Raw genomic sequence first — 23,472 nt, 5'->3', positions numbered from 1 at the left:
GCTGAAATCAGGCATTCAAGAAAATCATGACCAGTTATTAAACAAGTTAGTGCACTGTTTAAATAGGAGGGCAGATGGTTTAGGGCAGCTCATTGTCAGATCAACCTTGTGCAGTGTGTCTCCTAGGTAGGCACTCATCCAAAACATGATAACAACGAATGCAAGGTTGTCAACTTCAGGAAGAGCTGTGGTCAAGTACTTCTTGGAATAACTTGATTTCTCTTCACACAGTGGCTCAGCCTTCAATGTTCTTCCATTAGGCTTTCATTAGGCTTCTTTTACAGACCTCCTAGAAATCCCATCTATACATCCTTGAGCATCACCAACCCTCTCTTTACTATGACTAGGTTTCTGCCCTTGACGCACTTAGATCAACTGGATTGACTTTCAAATCAACCAACCGATCCCAATGAACTTCTAGACAAAAATGCAGACAAAAATGCAGGATGTACTATGCTCAGTCCCCCGGACAAGGTGCTCAATCCACCCACCTTATTGGTAGAACGCCAAGCTACCATGAGCCCTGGAACAAATGGTGACGGTGTAATAAGATTTGCATCATAAAATATGACAGGTCGGGGCACAAAATTGGGAACTGGGACTGGCTAAACTTTATCAAACCATGTGCAGTTCTTTGTATGCAAGAATCATGGCTCCTTAATCCTGTTTTAATGGATGGTTTTGTGGCCTATTCCGCTCATGCGATAGCAAGCCCCATAGGCAGGGCAAAAGGAGGTTTAGTTACACTGCTGGCCCTTTCCTTTCTGGGCAGGGTCGTGTGGGTAAACTTGGACTCTCCTCACTATCAGATGCTATTCATAAAATTTGATGGAGAACATATGTTACCAATCAATTTTGATGCCAGGATCTCTGCCATAGTGAAAGCCTTCCAGGAGGATACAGAGAAAAGTTTCAATAGATTCAATGATAGCTATGCGATTGTATGGCAAGGAGACTTTAATGGTAAACATTGTCAAGTATCTCCTGCAATGTTGTGTGGCTTACTGAACACCGAAAAGGAGCCTATTACGCACTTTGGAAAAGGCTCATATGGAGATTAACTTAATTAGTTATGAATGGGGTATAACTTGCTTTTTGCTTTGGACTCTTTCAACAGTGCTCCAGTTGTTACTCCCTCTTTTATTAGGCATGGCTTTTTTAGCTTAATAGATTTCATTTTCTTTTTTATTAAATCTTAGGGCATGGGTTGAAGAATATGCACTACTAGCTTCTCCTCTGAGTGAACATAGGCTTATAGCGGTCTCAATGATTAATGTATTTTTTTTATAAAGCATCAGGTGATGACCCATCTGATACCGCAGGCACATTAAATTAATAAGGGGGTTATCTAGAGCTAGACTGGAGTTGATGACAACTTATTGTGATTATTTTATATGCCTGGAGGAGATCGAAGAGGGGGGATTTGAAATAATTAGCAGTACAAATAAGACTCATAACAGTAAAAGTGGGAGATGGTTTGACTCATCCTGTACCAAGGCCCGCAACTAATTACTGTTAAGCCTAAAAGTGGTGACTTTTCCCCTGTCTAGTGCGAACAGATAACTGCAAATGGCGCTGTGTGCTTACATGGTGCAAATTTCACCTAAAACTTTAAAAACTGACATCTCCTGTTCTACTGATTGTATTTCTGTCATTCTGGTATAATTTTATTTATTAAATACACTATATGTTTCTAAATTGACATGACATTTTTCTTGTGTTGTGTTTTCACTTTTTAACTGTTTGTCTGCTGCATAAATAATGTATACATTGCCTCTAAGTTAAGCATGACTGCTTCATGCGAAGCTACCAAAGATTACGTTTATTACGTGACTGTTTTGGTTCTCCCAGATAATAATTGTGCTTAGTATTTGAGTGGGCTTCCGCCCCTCTCAACTAATATACCACTTTCTTATGTCATACTCTTCAAGCGCCTCATATATATCCTCATCTGTACTAGAATAAGGTTAAGTCCACTGTTGGACTTGGCAATTTTTGCAGGGTTATCCCTAAACTTTTTGCCTTTCTCCTGGCCTTTTTTCTGACATGGTGTTGGTGGTTTTCATACTCTGGGCACTTGAGCACTGCTGTCCAGTGTAAAGTGCGTGTGCTCTCTGTGGAAAAAATGGTAAGATTGGTCTACACCTGTTTGGCCTATTTAATTTACTTGTCAGTCCTTTGTAAAGTGGTATCCCATATACCCAGGGCTGGTAAATTAAATGCTACTGGTGGGCTTGCAGCGCTGATTGCGCCACCCACCAAAGTAGCCTTTCAAACCTATCTTAGGCCTCTGCCATTGCAGGGCCTGTGCGCGCAGTGTTACTGCAGCTGTGACGTGGCACCTAAAGTGTGTGCCATGTCCGTGACGCCCCTTTTACTACAAGTCAGTCGCCCCTAAGGTAGGCCCTAGCTAGCCCTATGGGCAGGGTACATTGTAGGTAAAAGATAGGACATTTACCTTAAGTGTGTGACATGTCCTGGTAGTGACAAACAGCCATTTTGGTTTCTCACTACTGTGGAGCTGCCCTCCCATAGGAATGCATTGGGGATTCCCTGATAAGTGTTTCAGTGGTAATCCCTGATATGAGAGGCGCAGCGTGGTCAAGTTTGGTATGTTTGGAATAGTGATAATAAATGCTATGCAATGGTGTGCGCAGATTTATTATAACTATTTTAGAAATGCCACTTTTAGAAGTTGAGAACAGTCAAAAGGGCACTCATTCTAGTGCCCAATCTGTCGCACTGCTTCGTGGGTAAAACCTTCCCATCGATGAAACTCCTTAGAACCATCAGTAATCCATTTTATCCATGTTCTTTGATTCCACATTAACTTTGTCATCTATATTTATAAACACACCACGGAGACGGTGTCATGTCAACTTCCGGCTTTATTTTCACTTTTACAAGTAACTTCTGCTTGCCAATCCAGGCTTTAAACAGTGACTCGTGAATACCAGGAGTATAACAGACATCCAAGATAGTGCGTCTTAATTACCCAATGCATTTCGAACCATGATTAGTTCTTCCTCAGGGGTTACTGCAAGAAATAAAAACATTCAGCTAGCTGTTCAACTGGGACCTGAATCGTACACAAAGTTTTAATTTGTAAAATACGCTAACCTTATTCGTGCAACTGTGCTGACTAACATACCAATCCTTGTGAAAAATCCTGAGGTGCTCCCCATAACTATCCCCATCATATAATACCCATTCCCTATCACAATGGTTCTAACCCTAATTAATCATACTAATCCTGCAATAAATGCACCCTCGTGATTGATATCCAATACCTCGAAAAAAACACTATAAGGTTGCGAGTCTCCCATGTGACTAAAAAGACTGACTGAGCTTTATAAACCACTTCATTGCTTCCCTGCATACCTTGCAGCTGATCTTGAATCGCCAATATACATGCCATATTCCTCCCTTCTCTTGTGACGAAAAAACATTTCATCTTCTGTCTACAATGACCGTTACTTAAGTGAGGCGGCCCTCCCGTTCGTAACCCTGATTTTATCCCCGTGGTCTAGGTCCTCAGCTGTGCTTAATTAACAGATAAACAAAGAGCTACTACATATCCCATGGTACCCTTCACTTTCTCTACAATGACTGTGATTTCAAATATATTACCACCCTCCCCGTTCGTCTCAAAGTAAATCCCTTCTGACTAAATATGATTAACGTGCTAATACCCAAACGTAACATACACATTTTGAATGCTCACAAAATAATCATATATGTGATGAACGAATCTGCCCAAATAAAATGACAAACATAAGAAAGGTTAACTATCAATGATTTCTTAATGGTCACTCAAAGATGTTATCACTGTAATGTCTTAATCAGGTCTGTTTGGTGCATGCCGTCTCCGATGTGTTGTCGTTAAATAATCGAAACTTCGTTGATGCGTGGGGTGCAACCTCGTTTGGAACGGATTTAATTGCAAAGCAAGGATTAGAGGTAGAGGATGCACTTTTAGAAGTTGGCATTTCTGTGTGCTCTGTGTCTGCCTGCCTGATGTGAATTGCATGTCTGGATTTTGAGTGACAGGGGCTGGTGAGGTGTGTGTGGCTCCAGGAGGGGCAGGGTGAGTTAGCGCTAGGCTAAATGGGACATATGCATTTTGAGTGGTGGGAGGAGAAGTCCCTGGTCCCTGAATAGGATGGAGGCCTGCCCTAGTGAATGCTGGCTGTGGTGTGTCTGATGACGAGCCCCCACCTAACAATGGAGAGGAGGAGCTCTGTCAACAGAGTGCTCCAAATCCCCCCTGAAACAGTTGCATCTGGTTCCCTTAAAGCCCTGTGCTGGCGCCGACAAAGGGAAATGTGTATAAATACTGGGGCTGTGACCCCATGAAAGTGTGCTTACCTAGGCTGGGGGGGACACTCTGCCAGGAGGAACCGCCGTGGGACCCAGCTGCAGCTTCTTGGGGGTCCCTGCGTGCTGGCCTGCCTGGCTGGGCCCTGCTGGGGAGTCCCCAGCCCCAAGGACTTTTTCCTGACTGCTGGAGCTGTGGCTCCTAGCACCTCGTGAGCGCTATATTTAAAGTACCAAACAGAGTAGCGTTTAGTTTGGGTCTGCAGTGCTGAGCTGTGTGGAGAGAGGGAATCCCTGGCAGAGGGATTGCCCCGAGTTGCACAGGAATCGAGCTGGGAGCCCATCCCACATTGTGGCATGCTTTGGCGGGAGCCCACCCCGCATTTCTGCCGCTTTTGGATTTTAATGCCAGCGGGAGCTCACCCCGCATTGAGGTGTGCTTCGGCGGGAGCCCACCCCGCATTCCTGCCACTTTATGCTGTTTTAGGTGAGCGGGTGCCCACCCTGCATTGCCGCTGTTATTGTGTGCTGCCGGCGGGTGCCCACCCGCATGGGAGTGTTATTAGCTGGTGCTCACCCCGTATTGTGGATTTAACAGGGGGTGCCCACCCCGCATTAAAGGATCGAGGGGAAGAGATCACTGCCGCGATCCCTGAGCCGGTAGCCAGGCAAGAGCCTCCTGAATGTGGGCGGAGTCAGCAACAGGAAGTGCCGGCCGGACGGAGGCAGAAAGAGAAGCAAGTCCGGGCCTGCTTGAGCAGGGCTCCCGGGTACCGGTGGGAGCCCTGCGTGTGCCCATGAAGTCTGCAGGTGAGTATCCCCAAGCGTTGGAGCAGCCAGAGGAAGTTCGGGTGTAGCGGGACTGACGGGGCACATTGTCGGTGCCCGCAGGCCAGCGGAAGGCCAGAGAGAACCCGGAGGAGTCTGCCAGCAGCCCCGTTGAGTGGGCAGAACGGGTGCATTTTCGGTGCTTGCGAGGCATCGTGTTGACAGTCCTGTGTCTTTCAGCGGCTCGGCAGGAGAGCGAGCCGCTGCAACTTGGGGGCACATTTGTTTTTTAAGAGTCCTGGAGAGGGACTCAGGCCTAGTGGTACCTGTGCTGCATTCTTTTTGGGGCTTCCAAGACACCGTGGTGCCTGTGTTTTTGGCATCCTCACAGCTGCACCGCCGTTGCGGGCAGCTGCAATGTTGGGACACACTTGTTCCAAGAGTCCCAGTGGGGCTCCAAAGCGCCATGGTGGTGCCAGTGCTGATTTGCTTTTGGGGCGCTGGTGGTTCCCTGAGTGGGACCGGAGAAGCACAGGGGTGCCAGGCCTCATGATCACGGCTGCACCGCAGGAGAGCGGGCAGCTGCACCCCGGGGGCATTTTTGTTTTCTTAATGAGGAGGGGGTGAGATGCACTCCCGTGCCCCAATGCATTCCGTCATTGCTTTAGCTGCAGTAGCAGCCATGCCCTGACTTTTTGGACATAGGGCATTTGAGCCCCAAAGGAAGGCCAGTTGGCCAGGGGGTTAGTTTTATGATTGGTACGGTGCAAGGCACTAATGTGATTTATGCTTCTGGTGTTTATGCTGATGTGATGCCCTTTTCATCATGTGTTTATGCCTACAGATATTGCCATGAGGTCTATGCGTAAGGTGATTTATGCGTAAGGTTATGCCTAAGGTGATGTCTATTACGTAATGTGATTTATGCTTGTGATACCTAATGTGTAATGTATTTATACCTAGGATGTTATGCATAATGGGTTTATGCTGGTGAGGCCTAGTGCGTAATGTGTTTATGCTAATGAGGTTTTGGCCTAATATGGATATGCTTAAAGTCATGCTATGATATTTTAGGATGGTGTCTAATGTGACTGTGATAATGGTTAGGTCATTATTGTAACAGTAGTTACTGGTCGTGGTTTATATTTACTTACCTGTTCTGATGTTTCTGACCATGGCCCAAATGGCCTGGTCCTGTATATAATCCCCTGTGAATATTGTCTGTGCCAGTTGGCACAGTGTAAATGTGTGATTAGCTTTCTAATGTGTTTATGGTAATACAAAGGCTATTTTGTAAATAACCTTGTGTAGAGTTTCTTTTGTGGTGTGCCTAGCTTGTTGCTGCTGTGTGTGTGTGTTGCGCAAATGGTTTACACATTGCCTCGGGGATAAGCCTGACTGCTCGTGCCAAGCTACCAAGGGCGTGAGCAGGGGTTATCTTCGGTGTGTAACTCCCTTACCCTGACTAGAATAGTGGTTTCTGCCTGGCTTAGGTGCAAGCCCTAGCCAGCCAGAAATCCCATTTCTAACTTCCACAATAACTGTATACTGATTATATCGAAATAATTTATTTGATAAAATTCATTCTCAAATTATTAGTCTAAGGCTTTTCAAAGTTATCCCCTCATCATATGCAAACATAGAAATCAGTACAAATATTAAAAACATAAAGGCAATCTCGACCATATGATATTTGGTTAATGCACCTGGGTTAGTGAAATTATTAACTACCCATAGAGATTAACATAATAAGTGTTTATCCTAGGATATTGAGGTATTACTATGAACACTCTTCCGCCATAGTAGATTGTGATTATGCCAAAATCAGACATGGTCAACTACACAGAAGATCAGTCAGTCAGAATAACTTTCTTTCGCCAACATAATTTAGGCATTTAAAATGAAACATTTCACAGCATTACAGTAAGGTTAAAATATATGAGAGATATAAAAAAAAATATTGCATTAAAATACAAATTCATAATTATTTTCATAATACAGTAAAATCATTTCATTGTTCGGGATATAATTTTAGCAGATTGCACGTCTCTTTTTTAATGCAGATAACAAAAAGGACGCCAAAGAGAAACAGATAAAAGGGTCAGGTAGTAATTGCAGGTAATAAAGGGCTACACAACACTGTTTGAAGTTCATTTTATGCATAATGAGAATAATAAATCGTTTCCTTTCATCACAATAAAATTTACAGAAGAACAAGAAGTGTATATCATTCTGTACAGATCGCTCATCACAGGAACAAAATGAGAGGTCAGAAGCAACATAAACGTTACGGGGAGAACCCAACATAAGAGGAATATAATTCAAACGAAATGTCACCAGGATGTACCTGTGTTGTAAGTTAGTGACGAAGGATAGATATATTGTATTTATGTCCATTTGCGTTATACTAGGGGAAGCCAAGTATGTTTTTACTGTCGACAGATTGATGTTTTTAGTCACCCTTCTTATCTGCCGATTAGAAAGCAATTGCGCTTTTAAGTCATTTTTAGAAATAGAACAGCAAGTAGTTGGATCCAAAAAAAGGTGACGTAGCCCAACTGCTTTCAATGTGTATTCAACATAAGTTAACCAAGAGATGTTACCTACCCCATCTAATTTCAAAACATCCTTTGTAATGTCTCTTGTTAAAGCAAGGGTCTCCTTTCGCCATACTGAGTGCCACATCAGAATCGGCGCCATTGCAATTTTATCGGTAATGAAAGGTGCTCTCAATTCCATGTGGCACTTATAGTTGGAAGAAAATACAAATCTCACCAAGAGTGGGGGTCTAAGGGATAGATTTATAGACTTAAACAGTTTTTATCCCCAAATCAACATATAATACACCAAATAAACTGTAAGTCTCATATTAAATATGAACCTCCTGTGGCAAAAAATGTAACTCCAGTAACTCCAGTACTTGTGCACGAATCACCCCCGAAGGGGTATCTCGGTGCTGGGGGCCCTTTGGAGAGATTAAGCGAGCTATTGCCCAGAGTTGCATGGTGCTGGGCAGACCCCTGCAACTGGAGCCAGGGATCGAACCGTGATCCTCAGCGTCCAGTGTCAGTCGCCCTGGCCGCGGCGCCACACCTCTCCCAAGACAAAAAAGACAAAAAGGACTGACTGAAAAAGTATCTAGGTTATGTGAAATAGTACAAAATAGTTAGACTATGATTCCCATCACCCACAGCAAGTGGCTTGCTTCATCATCTGGGAACCAGGAACTGTCATTAGACCACTTACTACTATGAAATGTAGATTGTGGTCTGCAGATAAGTCCCCGAGTGAATAGCCGTATCATTTATATGTGAGAAGCCAATATTATTTCAATGGGGTGATGTTTGCAGTGCCGGTGATAATGTGAAAAACAGAAAAGTGATATTAAAATTAGCTATCAAGGCCCAAAGATGATTTTATTAGGCGCTGCCCTGATGCCAAAGTAAAAACAGTGCTTATACAGCTTGAAATAATAGCTGTGAAGAAAACAGGTCTACATGTTTCAGCCCATGGATAATCGAATCCGGGCTTGCGTCAGGACCATGGGATAAGCTACTGCAAAAAGGTGTTGATGTATCAAACAATAAAAATAATTTCTTTTTTGTAACAATACAACCTGACCACTTCTTTGAGTCCCGGGGAGAATGGACAGATAGTGATTCCAGAACCAAACCCGATATATTGCGGGTAGGTACCTCGCCTCACCTGGCAACTGCTCAGGTCATGAGGCACCGCTCTATCCGTCGGCACTTATAGTTGGCACATGACTTTGGTAAAGAAAGGACCCTTTTTAAAAAGTTATCTTCATTAGTCTGCAGTTTTGCACAATCTCTCTTTCCCCAGACAGCTGCTCCATAGGTGGCAGCGGATACAGTCTTAGCTTGATACACTGATTTTATTAAATCTATTGTTTTTAAGCCAGTTTTTTAAATACATTTAGTTAGTGCCCCAATATTCTGTTCCATCTGGGACCCTCTATTCCTCTATTAGCAATCATCTTTTGCCAATTAGTTTGAGAGTCAAACGTAATCCCTAGATAGTTAAAAGAATCGACAACTCCCAATTTTCCCCCTTCAGTAGTAATTTGCGGATGATTTCGCTGTTTAGTGCCTGCTACTAGAATAAAAGACTTTGAATAATTAACTTTCATATCTAGATTGTTCATAAACTGCATGTATTCCAGGACGAGACGACGCAGCGTGTTGCTAGTACGAGCTAAAAGCACTGCGTCGTCCGCATATAATAGAATTGGCACCTGTGTTGAATTAATATAAGGGACATCCGGAGTGTCACCTAACAGTGCAGATTCTACACTGTTGGTGTAGAGTGCGAATAAGAAGAGGGCAAGAACACAACACTGCCTCACATCTCTTGCAATTTTAAAAGACCTGGTGCACTCACCATCCCTTCCATAGCGAACACAGGCTGAAGCACCTGAGTACAGGTCGCGGATGATATTAATAATATTCAGGTCAATCCCATTGGCCCATGATCTGCCACAGCCTAGGCTGTGCCACACAGTCAAAGGTTGCGGACAGGTCCATGAAGGCTAAATGGAGATTACCCTTTTATGCAGCTGTGTATTTCGCTATAATTAGGCTCAGGTTCAGACACTGATCCACAGTGCCCTTCCCTTTTCTAAAGCCTAACTGGCATGAAATGATAATATTTTTATCTAAGGCCCAATCTTCTAGTCTCTTTAAAATCAATCGACCCATTAACTTTGCAGTAGAATCTATCAGAGAGATAGGTCTATAGTTTTTTGCAATCGACCTATCTACCTATCCCCCTTTTTGTATATTGGTACGATTACAGTTGTCTTCCACGATGGCGGTGCACCTGTTTGGACAGTTTTATTAAAAACATTTGTTAAAAGTGGAGCCCAAAGATCTTGATTATCAAGAACAAGTCAATAGGAACTCCGTCTGGTCCCGGAGCCTTTGCCCGTTTGCATTGGTTTAGAGCATGCTTAGTTTTAGCAAGTGTAAAACTAGCAGCAACCTCAACTCTTTCTAAAATGTGGGGAGTAGATTGTAGAGTTGTCATGTCGCCCGCTCCGAAAAGACCTTCAAAATGGGTCACCCATTCTTCCTGGTCAACGTTGGTATCTGTGGTCATAGCCTGCTCATCTTTTAAGAACGGAGCGTTAATCAAAGACCAAAATGCTTGCGAGCTTTTTAATATTGCAGCCTTCTGCAGGTTTTCCCACCATTCTTCCTTTAAGGTCTTAAGCCTGGTGATTCTTGCTTTTTTATAAGCTTTGCGCAAACATTTGACTAATATTATATTTCGAGGTTTGGGCTTCAAGGCTATATGTAGAATCTTTACGATTTTATCCCAGTCGTCATCAAACCAACTATATTTTTTACGCCGGCCATTACGGATAACACAGGTTAAGTTATTTTTAACGTCAGATAAAATTAACTCAAAATCCGAAATCATGCTGTCATGTAAAACTGAATCTAAGCAGAGCGTTATCTCCCCAAGACGGTTGGACACTAAGTTGGCCAAAAATCTCCCAGAGTCTACTTTTTCCCACTTTAGAACAATCCCATTTTCTCTTGCAATTACGGGGTTTATAGGGAGTTTAAAGGCACAATCAACTTTCTTTACGGATGGCATAAAAAAGGATATTGATCACTGAATGTGTAAAACAGAATCTCAAAATGAGAAAAGAAGCCTTTTATAGTGTCAGAGACCAACAATAGTCAAGGGTAGAAGAAGAAAAATGATTTTAAAAAAGTAAATTCTAACTGACCAGCTACATTTTCGGAAGTGTTGAAAGATACAAGGTTATTTATTGTTAGTAATCTATTTAGGGTGTTACCATACTCCGTGTGACAGAAATGAGGGACACTCTCGCCATCATCCTGTATTCCACAAGCTAACACATTAATCTTATCAAATGGGTAAATGTTGAAATCCCCAAGCCAAATTATATTGCAGGGTTTGGTGCATTTGTCTTGTAAGTCATTAATATCTTTTTCCAGAGGGGTCAACACCTCTGCTAGATTACTTTCAAAGTTATTATTATAAAAGTTGATTAGAAGCCAACAATAATCCACATAATAGTCAATTAAAATAATATGATAATAAGTTGACATATTCAAGAATGACTTCACTTTAAAAGGAAAAGCATTAGAAAATAGTGTCAGCAAACCACCCTTAGCCCGACCAGCAGGTGACGGTATAGCAGGAGTTTAAAAGGAGCGGTACCCATTCAAAAATATTGGATCTATTTCTCAAGTCTCTTGAAGGCAAACTATGTCAGTAGATGTCAACAAAGACAGCCAGTCCATATTAGACCTTTTTTTATTGTAGCCAGCAATGTTCCAAGACATAGCCGCTATAGATCCTGAGAGGTTCTCTCGAGGTAGCGGACTCTTGGACAAGTTTAGGCTGACTTGGTGGCTGGCTAATGTGACTTTGGAAATTATAGGGGGGGGGAGTGTGCGAGAGAGACTGCTTTTTTGGATCTAAAACACCATCCCCACTAGGTAATATAATCTGAGACTCCAGTCAGTCACAGGCGGACAGGCCTTCTAGAGCAGCAAATCTATTCCTTAAAGGAAACGGTGAGAATAAGGGGGGAAGAGGTTGATTAAACGGGAAACAGGATGGCCTCCAGGTAACATGTGATCTAGCAATAGACAGCTGTGGTAAAGGATAGGGTTTATAGAAGAAACCCAAAGGTAGAACAAACATTTCAGGATGAAATGATGGCATATTTGGTGAAACAGATAATAGTTCACCCACTATATGGTGGTTATTGAAGTTCACTATAATACAGTCACCTTTGATACTTTTGGGAATTCTTCCAAACCAAGAAACCCTCCTAGCCATAATAATATTATGGTGGGCATTAACATTTTCACCTAGACAATTAGATAGCCAATGCTGGGATGTATTTATTAGCTGCTCCGTGTTTTCTATCATATTTGGTTTCAGTTCTGGGATATTAACTAGAACTATAACATATGGACAAGCAGCAGGAGGGAGATCTAATCTTGACTTGGGCTTCCCACTTTCATCTTGGTGCTGAGAAGCTCTTCTTCCCAACCACGATGATTGTGACCTTTCCTCCAAACAAATTATAGGTACAGATGGGATAGTATGTGGGCGAGGTGCTATGGGGCTAGTGGATATTTGTGGTTCACCATGTAACCTTGAACAACCATTATTCTCACGGTTACCTTGTGCCTGTGTCTGTGTCCTACCATTATTTTTGTGTACGTTGGCTCTCAGCGTTTTAGCAGAATCATGGACAGAGCCAGGAAAAACAATAGTAATAAGCCCCATTGTTTGTTGTAGGGCATGGCTTCCCATGCTATCAATCGTTACATTTGGCCTATCAGGCAACGTAGGGGGGACCATGCCTAGTTGGGGGTTGGGTCTAGCTAAATTAGTTAGCACTGTAGTATCAGAAGTGGGCTGGTTTAAGAGATGAGAGGCCTCAAGAGACGATAGTTGTTCCTCTATTTTAGACATTTTGTACAATATAGGGTCTAGTAATGCAGACATCATAGTCTCTAATCTTTCCATTAGTTCGGAGTTACAAGGATGATCAGACCCCAAAGCTGGATGATTGGTAATTTCATTTTGTCTAGTAGATCTAGTAGTTCTTAATTGTGATGATAGTCCTGTGTCCAATCTCTTGCACCCAGTATCTTTCTCCTTACAAACCCGCTTTAGTGTTTTTTGTTTTAAGGGGCCACCTCCCTTTTTTTAAATTTTTTTGCATCTGAATAGTTATTTTCCACTTGATTGGACATTAATTGCTCCTGAGTTGTATTGCAGTCTTCATCTAAAATGGTGGTAGGTAAAGATAGAGTCACTGCTGGAGCTGTAGCAGAGCTAAGTTCATCTACTAATTGGCCAGGATTCAATTGGTCAGTGGCTAAAGTCCCTCCACCCAAAGGAGAATGTTTTTGCATGATCATTGTATCCAAAGAAAGCCGTCTCTCAGTAAGTTCGATTTCATGAGTCAGGACAGATACAGCCCTTGTTAGAAAGGCATCCAGGGTCCCAACATGTCCAGACCCTTGCTTTTCCTTAGGAATCTTTCTTTTGCTCATTTTGCCCTCAGTAATACTAGTAACCCCGCTTCAGCTTCAGCGTGCAACTTCCCCAGCAATGCAACGAATGTATTAAAAATTTGCAGATTTGTAAGGGCAAACAAGGTCCAACGCCTCCCTACCTTTGCCTTCAGGGTAGCAGCGGTCAATTCCTAGGGTGACAATAATCTCCAGCGACAAGCCAAGAGGCTAGGCCCAGCCCAGCCTCTGCCGGCCCCTGACGGCCACGGATGGGCACGGATGAGCCTGCCTTTGCCCTGGGCGTGGCCCGGGTGTGGCCCGGGCACACCCGCGTGCGTCCCGCGCTGGGGGAGTGTGGCGGCCCTTTTTTGCACCTCCTGGCGCGAGAACAGGTCATGGGCGGCCCTCCTGCCATGGGTAGTGCTGGGGCTTGTAGGCGCTTGGTCCCCTGGTGCAGAGCTGCCGACCTGCTCTGTGGGAGTGAGGTGGCCCTTTTGTGCGCCTCCTAGCGCGAGAATAGGTCGTGGGCGGCCCTCCTGCCGCAGGTAGTGCTGGGGCGTGTTGGCGCCCGGTCCCCTGGTGCAGAGCTGATCTTAATCTAGACACATTCTCCAGTATTGAAAGGTTCACTCCCCAATTATCAGGGCATAGTTTGATCAATAAATTTCAACAGAATGTCTTGTGTGATTTATACAAATTAGAGGACAAAATGTGCGCCAGAAAGTTTCATCGGGAACAGAATATCACTTGAGTGAACAGAGTGGTGTCCATTAGTTCAGAGGTTGATTTCTGCCCATATAGATGTTAGTCTCTTTGTTTGCTCATATGATTAAGAAGAAGGGTCTTTTCAGTGCCCACTATTGTCTCAGGTCATGAAGGCGAGAGGGCAGTGCCTGGCTGACCAGTGGCAGTATTGTAAGCAACAGGGAGGGAGAGGTGACTTACAGTTGCTCTCTTCATCTTTAGGAACATTATTCTCGATCTCTTTCTCTGCGGAGCTCCATGGGGCTTCCGAGATCTCGGAGATGGTGTCAGGAAAAGCAGAAGATCAGATAACTAAAGTCCTTGATAATCCATTATTACCCAGTGGTATTACTGAAGGTACTATTACAGTAAATCAGAAATGCTAGGAAAATGTAAAAGGTGTAAAAAACAAATAAGGATCCATCTGCATGTGCAAGTCGTGCTACACCACCTAAAATATACTCAATCCTGTGGGTTCTACACGCCATCATTTTCACTGATGAATTTTATGCTTGTGAGCTTGTAAATGTGCCAATAATATTCACTGGTTCTAATTTTTCAGTTATTCACTCATTAGCTTCTACTTTTGCACCTTCTCCTTCACTAACTCTTGATCAGTTACTTCATTTTTAGGTTAATTAATATCCAATATCACTTACCCTTCCAAATAATAAAACATCAGAAATGTGGATTTCATAAGAGGAGGATTTCTAAAAATTTAACTGAATAATGCTACTAACGAATCTCATGAACATCCAACAAGCAATGATACATAAAGCTGTGAACAGTAATAATGAATGAAGGTGCATAGTAAATTTTCTCACCATGATGCCATTGCAGTTTGAATCTTGAAGAGCATCCCAATCATCTGGGCTGCAGGAAATGAAAGATATCATATTTGTTCAATTGAAAGCAATGACAAATATTATAGAAACATTCAATGTTAAAGATTATTAAACAAACCCAAGTGAATGATCAATGATGGTATTGATAAATGCATTTTCAGTCAGTTTAGTCGAATGGGACTGAATGCCCCAAGGAGTAAATTATAGCATTATGAATTGTACCAACGTCAACTTAAACAAAGACAATTATTGCTGTTTTCATAAAGACACTTACAATGAGCACTCTATCGGGTATTATTTCTTGTGTATTCTAATTTTCTAATATGATAATATGGTGGTACCAGAGGACTGTCCTACAGCCATCTTAAGTCTAAATAGTTGCATGTTTGCTCACTGTTGCAGAGCAACATACATTTATTAAAGTTATTTGCTGATCACTGATCTACCCAAAGAGACCTCCTGAGAACTGTACATAGCCAGGGGCAGTGCTTAATTTGAGAAAGTGGTTGTTGGAGCCCCCCCCCCCGCCCGGCACTCAATTTTGGGGACTGGAACTTTTCTTTTCTTTCTTATCAACCATTTACTGAGAGCAAGATAGAAACAAACACACAAAGGGTAAAGGAGGGAGAGAAAGACAGAAATCTGGAGGCATGAGGTGTGTATAATACTACACAGCCTTCACATTCAGACCACCAGCTTTTAATAGCGCCTGCCAGGGGGTTCTGTGCAGAGCTTTCAGTACAAGCAAGCATTCGTTTCCAAATTAAGCACTGGCCTGAGGAATACATCAAGAAACACAAGACATGTTTTAAGTATCACATTTTATAAAGTCAAATAGTTTACAAGCCATGTTTAAGGATATATTGCAGATGCAAGAGGGCAGCATGAGGAGATTGGGGGAAGGAGGTCACATCAGAGTTTAATCATGTAACAGGACAATATTCTGAGTCCAGTGAGGCATACTGTATCTTGAACAACAGTGTGTAAGAGACGGAAAGTAGAGTCAAGAACGCAGATCAGTAGAGCACTGCTGGGAACAGTGCATGATACAATCACAAGGCAGTCTGCAGAGGAACTTTACACAGGGAGTCATGGAGATGAGAAGCCTTCAACTTTATTTCAGATAATTAGAATTGTTTCTTTTAACAGGGCCATAGCCAATTGACAAATAGCGTTATATGTAGCTAACTGCAACTCATATTACTATAACACAGTTAGCAGGATATTTGTAACATGAGTTGACATGGTTTCATGTTTCAGATTAAAAGAGTGTAATGTTGAAAAAAATATTTTTAAATTAACTAATGTTTAAGTAGTATCAACGGTAGCCAACAAGAAAAATGTGCAATTAGCTTAGCCCTCTACAAATATTAGCACCTTCTAAAAGTATAAATGGTTGCTACTTAAAATATGAACATGTTGGGCCCGATTTACAGAATTAACTTAAGACAAAATCCTAAACTTACTACTTTTGGTATTCACAGAATGCACTTACTACTTTTGGTATTCACAGAATGCACTTACTACTTTTGGTATTCACAGAATGGATTTACGACTACTAACTTTACGTCCGCACTCGGGCCGGAAATTCCGTCCCGGAGGCGGAACTTCCAGCCCGGAGGCGGAGATCCGGCCCAGAGGCGGAGCTTCCGGCCCGGAGGCGGGGCTTCCGGGCCCGAGGCGGAGCTTCCGGCCCGGAGGTGGAGATTTTGGCCATGGCTAAATCTCCGCCACTGGCCGGAATCCCCACCTCCGGGACGGAAGCTCCGCCTCCGGCCCAGAAGCCCCGCCTCCGGGACGGAAGCTCCGCCTCCGGGACGGAAGCTCCGTCTCCCGGCCGGAATTTCCGGCCCGAGTGCGGACGTAAAGTTAGTAGTCGTAAATCCATTCTGTGAATACCAAAAGTATTAAGTGCATTCTGTGAATACCAAAAGTAGTAAGTGCATTCTGTGAATACCAAAAGTAGTAAGTTTAGGATTTTGTCTTAAGTTAATTCTGTGAATCGGGCCCTATGTACCCATTTGTGTTCTTAGGCACTATCAAACAATTTTAATGTGTAGTTAATTTAAAAAAATGTGTTCAAAGTGAACAAAATGTGTATCTGCCCCAGTACATATACTATTCTAATAACATAATGAAGTGAGTTGCAGAGAAGACAGACTTTCCACTATGTATAGTCCTTTGGGGAGACTGATTAACTTCTAAAGTTAGATCTGTAATACTCCACAGGTTTTTAGGATTTGTGTTCGTCAGTCATGCAGTTTCAACATGTTACCCAATGTTTCATCCACTTATCACATGTTTTGCCAGATAGTCTTTCAACGTGTTGCAGGTTCAGCCCTCTTCGCTGGCAGGGTGTGCACAGACATGGGTCCCTTGCTCACTTTGCCACTGGACTCAATCTAGCCTGGCTGATGAGGGGTGTTACCCCGAAACCGGTCTCAGGATGCTTGTTTCCGGTCTAGGGAAGACCTGGCTTGGCAGTTCGGGCTGGACTGTTTCCATGAGGCACAGGGTCAGGTCTGATTTGCATATGGCTGGGTCTGAACTGGGGTGGCAACGTGAGATAAAGAACAATGATGGATTAAACCCAGATCTGTGACTAGGGTGAGTGTCTGAAAAGTTTCAGGTCTCCGTCCATCATCTCCTTGTGTTTGCTCAGCCCTCTTCGCTAACCATTTATTCAATGTTTATTGTCTACTTGTGTTTTGCATTCCATTTAAACAGAAAGATATATATTCTTGTAGTTGATAAAGAGATTAGTACAACGTTTCTTCCCAATTCCATCCATGGATATACATTTTCTCCTATCCTTCCTTTTAAAATGTTTGTAAATACCCATAAACTGATATATTTATGGGAGTTGTTATACTTGATAAGGCAAGCATACTCTTGATTGCCCACAACTCAAACCTTGTAACTCATTTGCTCATAAGTAAAATTACAACATACTAGCTAGTAATATTAGAACTCACTGATGTAGTATTATATGTGATCAAACCCATCTTCAAGTAAAAAATAAAATTTTGTAAATAAAAACAAAAAGGTGATCTGTGCATACCTAATATGAGCTGACCTAAAGTGCACAAATAGTTTTGTCACTGTACTTCAGGACCATAACCCATGTTAAAAAATCATGGTTACTGTGTGATAGCTTTAAAACTCACATCATTTAATGATCCAGGAATATACATTTTAGTTGGTGATTAATGTACATTTGCTGTAACTTCCCTTTGAATGAATTGCATTGTTAAATCAATAGCATGGAAAGGAATACTATCATATATATGTCCACTATGTTTGTGCCAGTGATATTCATCTTGCAAAGCCAGCTTAAACGTATATTTTTTTCATATTAAGTAGCAGTGTTTGCATTCTGCTATCGTGCCATTAGGTGGTGCTGACGAATGCCCTGGGGTCATGTTTTTAGACGAGTTTATATCATAATAATCTCCAGCACCTTGAGAGTTGGGTTTCAACAAATCATCTATTACATTTTTCAGCAAGTAAAGGCATGTATGATATGATTGCATGACTAATTTCTTGCAGTTACATTGATATATGGTGTCTGTGTGGGTTTATGATGCTCACTGTGTTAGCAAATGATGATGATGACGTGTGTGTGTTGCTGTATTAAGTTGTTGTGAATGCGTACTATTTTGTGTGTTTGGATATATGAAGTTTGGCATGCTGGCGCATCATTGTCTATGTGGGTATAGTTGCATGGCTATGGGGCGATTTACGTTGGTTAAATAGATGCATGTTGCTCAGTGTAGATGAATGAATGCAGTATAGTTGAGTGATGGCGGTATTTGGTCATCTGCTTGCATCAGTGTGCACACAGAATGTTTTTTCGGTGGTCATATATGAGGTTGGGCTGGTGGCAGTATGAATGTAGTCATGCTGTCATATCTTGAGTGGATGAAAATATAAAGGAGGGTGGGTTGGTTACGTGAAGGAAAGTAAAATGGTGGGTTTTTGACATACATTTTTTTTTGTGCAGTGTCTTATTTTTTGTTTAAATAGTTGTGTGATGCACGGGATGCCGTACGCAAGTTGTGGGAGTAAAGGTTGACCTATTACAGTGGGGCTGTGGAACAAAATGAATAATCCACTTTAAACTGGGAATTTTGGTAAAGTTTTATTTTTATGGCAGAGCCACTATAAACATATTTGACAACCTTAGCTCCCTTTTAACTTCAGGTTTTTTAGATTTTGTTTCCACATTTTACTTTTTAACGTATCTACACTATTTCACAACCTTGCCATACTAAGTCAACCTTAAATCCCACCTCTGTCATTTATTCAGATAGCTTGAATTAAGTTTTGTTGAAACAATCTTAGACTATGGGGGAGATTTACAAGGCAGTCACGCAAGGCAGTCACGCAACGCAGCGCAGCCCCTGCGAGGCAGCGGTGTGTTGCGTGACAGGGAGGGACTAGGAGAGCACCATATCTTCGGAGATATGGCTCTCCCCTCCCCTTTTCCCTGTGCCGGCGCTGATTTCAGCGGCTGTGAACCATGCACATCCCTTAGCACCTGTGACCATAGCGCTAGGGTGTGTGCATGAGTCTAGCAAATGTTTTGTACAGGAAGGGTACCCTGCTTGTACAAAATACTAAGCCTAGACATGATGGAAAGCTTCTCCCACTTTGAATGCGTGCTGCAGCATGCATGCAAAGTTGGAAAAGCACGGAGAATGAAAGCATTTCTCCTGTTACGCCGGTTAGCGTCACTTTTGTGATGCTGACCCAGCGCAAAATGTTTGTAAATCTCCCCCTATGTTTATACGTTTGTAGAAGGATGCATGGTGGTGTGACTGAGTTAAAAAGTAAATGTGTATAATTTCTGCAAAAGTACACATAATATGCAATTAACGTTTGGACGACTGGGCATGTAGGGATTTATCCTGGAGGGTGTGCCTCGAGTACAAATATCTCACAAGGCGCTGCTCACTTGCCTTTGCACCATAACATAACACTAGATTGTGTTTAAAATCATACACAAATGATGAGTGGGCATGGCTAACAACACCATCAGCATGTGACTTCGTTTTTGGCATTCCTATAATGCAGTATCGCAGAGATATGTACAGAGCTGCAGGAATCACGGTAAATTTGGGCATTGGTAATCACAAAAATTGGTTTGTAGTAGGGAATAGTGAATCCTAAATATCAACGCGAGAGAACATTGTTGCAACAACTTAAAGGGACTAAATATCGAAAAGTAAGTGCACAACTATTTTTAACTCCACCTCTATGTACCTTGAAACTATATATATATCACCAAGGTATGTATATGTGAAGTTAGGTATAGAAAATGAATAGAAACTTTGATACATGTAAATATTTTGCCTCTCAATATTGCTGTAACGATATTTTGTCTCATCGATATTTGGCATTCGATATTTCCAACCTACACTCAAAAATTGCTAACTTGAATATATTTCTGCATACATACATGCAACTTAGTAATGCACAATTTACTCATGCTTTAGGCTGGAAAACATAGCCCGTTTTGTTTTTATTTCTGATTCATTGTGCTATTCTTTTACCATTGCCTGCCAAGCCTGTTGAATACAAGTTGTGAATTTATTTTTCGATGCAATTTAACAAACATTTAAAAATATACTATGCATGGCATTAAAGTCTACTGCTACAAGGCAATGTATGCATTGCCTATCCTTGATCTCTCCTGATACTTCCATTTTTTATGACCACTTCTCTTGGAACGCTCATCCTGCACACATATATATAACCTACTCATAGGTTACTTTAACATGAGTAACTTAAAGTTGAAGCTACCCAGGGTTACGCACAGGTTAATTTAGTGATTTTGTGGTTCACCCTGCACGGGATTGTGACTGTTGCTTGACCAGGGCTCACAGCCCAGTCAACCAATAACTCAATTTCTAGGACATAGGTTCTCAAACTAAAGTTTGCATGAGTTGAGGAAACACCAATGCCTATTCATGATTTTCTTCACCTCGCTGAAGTTGTTACTATCCTTGAACACACAAATAAACTGTCCTCTGTTTGTCTAATAAAAGAGTGTCATGGTTATTATTTCATGCACCTCTTTGTGCTCTTTCTACTAGGTGCCTTGAATAGTGTCTATCAGCAATTTCCAATATGTGCGCTGCTGCACCCCAGTGTGCCTTCCAAGTAGCCGGTGGTGCTGCGAATAGACGCGCACACACCAAGCCAGGTAGAGCAATATCTATCACACTACATCATACATAATAGCATCTTCTGTTAAATAAGTCCTATCGTCCATGCATCTTTTTGCAGCCAGTTATGGTTGTTGTGTGGGTTGAAACTTGCTTTGGATGTTTTTGGCAGTGCATGAGTGTTTCAGTGTTTTTTCCAAGGACATTGTGTGTGTTTTACATTTTCAAGAGGCTAATCCGCAAGCGACCTCGCTGGGCTAGTCAACTACAGAGTAGAGGCATGAGCAGAGGCATTCAGGCAGTGAGGTGAGTGCGCCTAACAGTGTGGGGGATCATCGCAATGCATTACTTTCACAGGAGGCACACTGCCACCAAAGGGGCTGCTCAGGTATGATTACAGAGACACTGTGTCATGTTGCATCCGCAGCGCTGACTGTCCATAGTGCATGCATGCCAACCTTCCCAATGTAGGCAGGAGACTACCGATCTCAAGGCTAGTCTCCTGCCTCCCGATTTCTGGATTGCAAAAACCAAATTCTTCGACGGGCTTCTGCCGACAGGGGCTAGTCTTGTGTGACTCGGAGTATGCTCTGCCAGTAACCTGCTCCCGCATGCCAGTGTCTCTCTCTGCCTGCTAGAGTGCTTTCTCTGTGCTCCTGACAGGTACGAAAAAGAATATTTTTGCTTTTTTGATATCAGACCTTGCAGCAGCTCACTTGCAAGTCCCTCAATAGAAGTCAATCGGAGAAATACATTCTCCTGATATATTTTTTTTTAATCTCCCGCTGTCCTCTTTTAAAATGTTGGCATGTATGATAGTGCACTGTGATGTCCTTATTCACACCTTGCCCGACATGAGATGCCAGGAAGTTCTACTCTCCGGAATCCCTAGCCCTGTCTCTCTCACCTTTAGAGAACAGCATGCCCTTCCGCTCACTTTATGCCCCGTTCCCTGGCAGCCTGTCTGTTTCATAAGGAGGAGTAATCTGCCTCTTGCTTGTGTTCCTTTATGCAGACATTGCAAAGTCCAGTAAGTGAGTCTACAGCTCCCCCTTTCTTTACCTTGTGGCTGGTGTGTTCTCTGACAGCCAACAGTGTCAGACTGGCCAATAGGGCAATCGGGCAGTGAACAACGGACTGGTCTGATATAGATCAGTGTGTGTGTGTGGGCTGCAATACTTCATGATCATACTGCCACACACAGCATCATGACGAGATGGGGAAAAAGAGAGAGAGACAATATGTGGAAAAGAAGAGGGGAAAGAGCACAGAATGAATAAAAGACAAGTTAGAGAAGCAGATCAATGAAGGCAGATAAAAAAGAAAGGATGGAAAAGAATGGAGTGGAAGAAGAGAGCAATGGATTGGTAAAGTGAAAGAGAGCAGAATGAGAAGCAAAATTCTAGACAAGGGAGCCAAAGAAGGGATAGAAGAGTATGTGGCAAAGTGAAGACTTAAGGAAGGAGAGAGGATGTCTTCAGGGAAGGATGGATAGTGTATCACATGGGAAACGTTCTTTAGAATGAAGCCGGAATCCCGCTGGGCCTTCACAGCGCCAGCAATAGAACAAACGCATCTTTAGTACGCATTCGTACAGCACACAAGTCATTATAACGATTATGCCTTAGGGGGGCACACTGGTGGAATCGTGTTGGATTTAAAGTAGAACACCTTCCATACTGTAGCACAGACTGGAGTTGGAATAGTAAATTAACCAATTCCAAAATCCAGTGCCCCCTAAGGCAAGTCATTATAACGACTTGCGTGCTGAAAGACCCGTTCGTTCTAATGACGGCGCTGTGAAGGCACATCATGATTCCGGCTTGCGGAATACCATCATACCCACGTATCACACACACTAGTTTAGTTCCCGTGCATTCCAGCAGTCTAGGGGGTCTAATTTAGAGGTGGATGGTAAAGAAGAAGCGCCTGATTTCTGAGGCTAGTGCTAATGCTAAGGAGAATCCACCTGTGGAATTTCTTTTGTATTTTGCATTCCTTTGATTCCATATGCAGACCCCAGTTCTGGAGAACTTCCCTTGTATTGTTTTATTAAACAACTGTTATATTTTCATTTTGTTACATCTATGATTAGAATACCTTCATCGGTTTCATTGGAATTATTATTAGGGAGAAAAAAGAAGCACACAAGAGGCCGGGCCGACATTCCCTCACCCATCCAAAAGAAGTACCCTAATGAGGAGCCATAGCCAATGGCCAATAGGTCAATGGAGCCGCTGGTCGAAAACATTTGGGAACCACTAGTTTATTGAATAGTTTATCAGCCTGTGCTTTGAAATCTTGCATGTTAGAGCAGTTATGTGTAATATGTAAAGATTCGCCAAAAGGTAGTTTCTCTTTTAGTTCACGTGGATGGGCACTTTCATAGGAAAGTAAAATGCTTTCCTCTATTGTGAGTTTGTTGTATACTTTTGTCTGCAGGATAGTATCCCCAGCCCTTAGGAAAAGATCGAAAAAGAAACTTCCTGATTACTCATAGTAATAGTCAATTTCAGATGCTATTTCTGATTGTTCAGCCATACAAGAAAAGAGTCTTCTAAGCATTTTGTATCCTGCAATGAGACAAACACA

General features: G+C 42.5%; 1 protein-coding gene across 1 annotated transcript in view; it reads right to left on the bottom strand.

The window, feature by feature from the left end:
• AOAH (acyloxyacyl hydrolase) overlaps positions 1-23,472 on the bottom strand; it is a 780,853-nt gene that overhangs the window by 386,496 nt on the left and 370,885 nt on the right. The window contains exon 9 of the mRNA XM_085607471.1: positions 14,690-14,738. Within this exon, the coding sequence (XP_085463597.1) occupies positions 14,690-14,738 (49 nt within the window). The remainder of the gene's footprint in view (positions 1-14,689; positions 14,739-23,472) is intronic.

Source organism: Triturus cristatus, chromosome 5_2 (assembly GCF_964204655.1).
Source record: "Triturus cristatus chromosome 5_2, aTriCri1.1, whole genome shotgun sequence".
NCBI lineage: Eukaryota > Metazoa > Chordata > Amphibia > Caudata > Salamandridae > Triturus > Triturus cristatus.
This window is presented reverse-complemented; position numbering and strand designations above follow the sequence as displayed.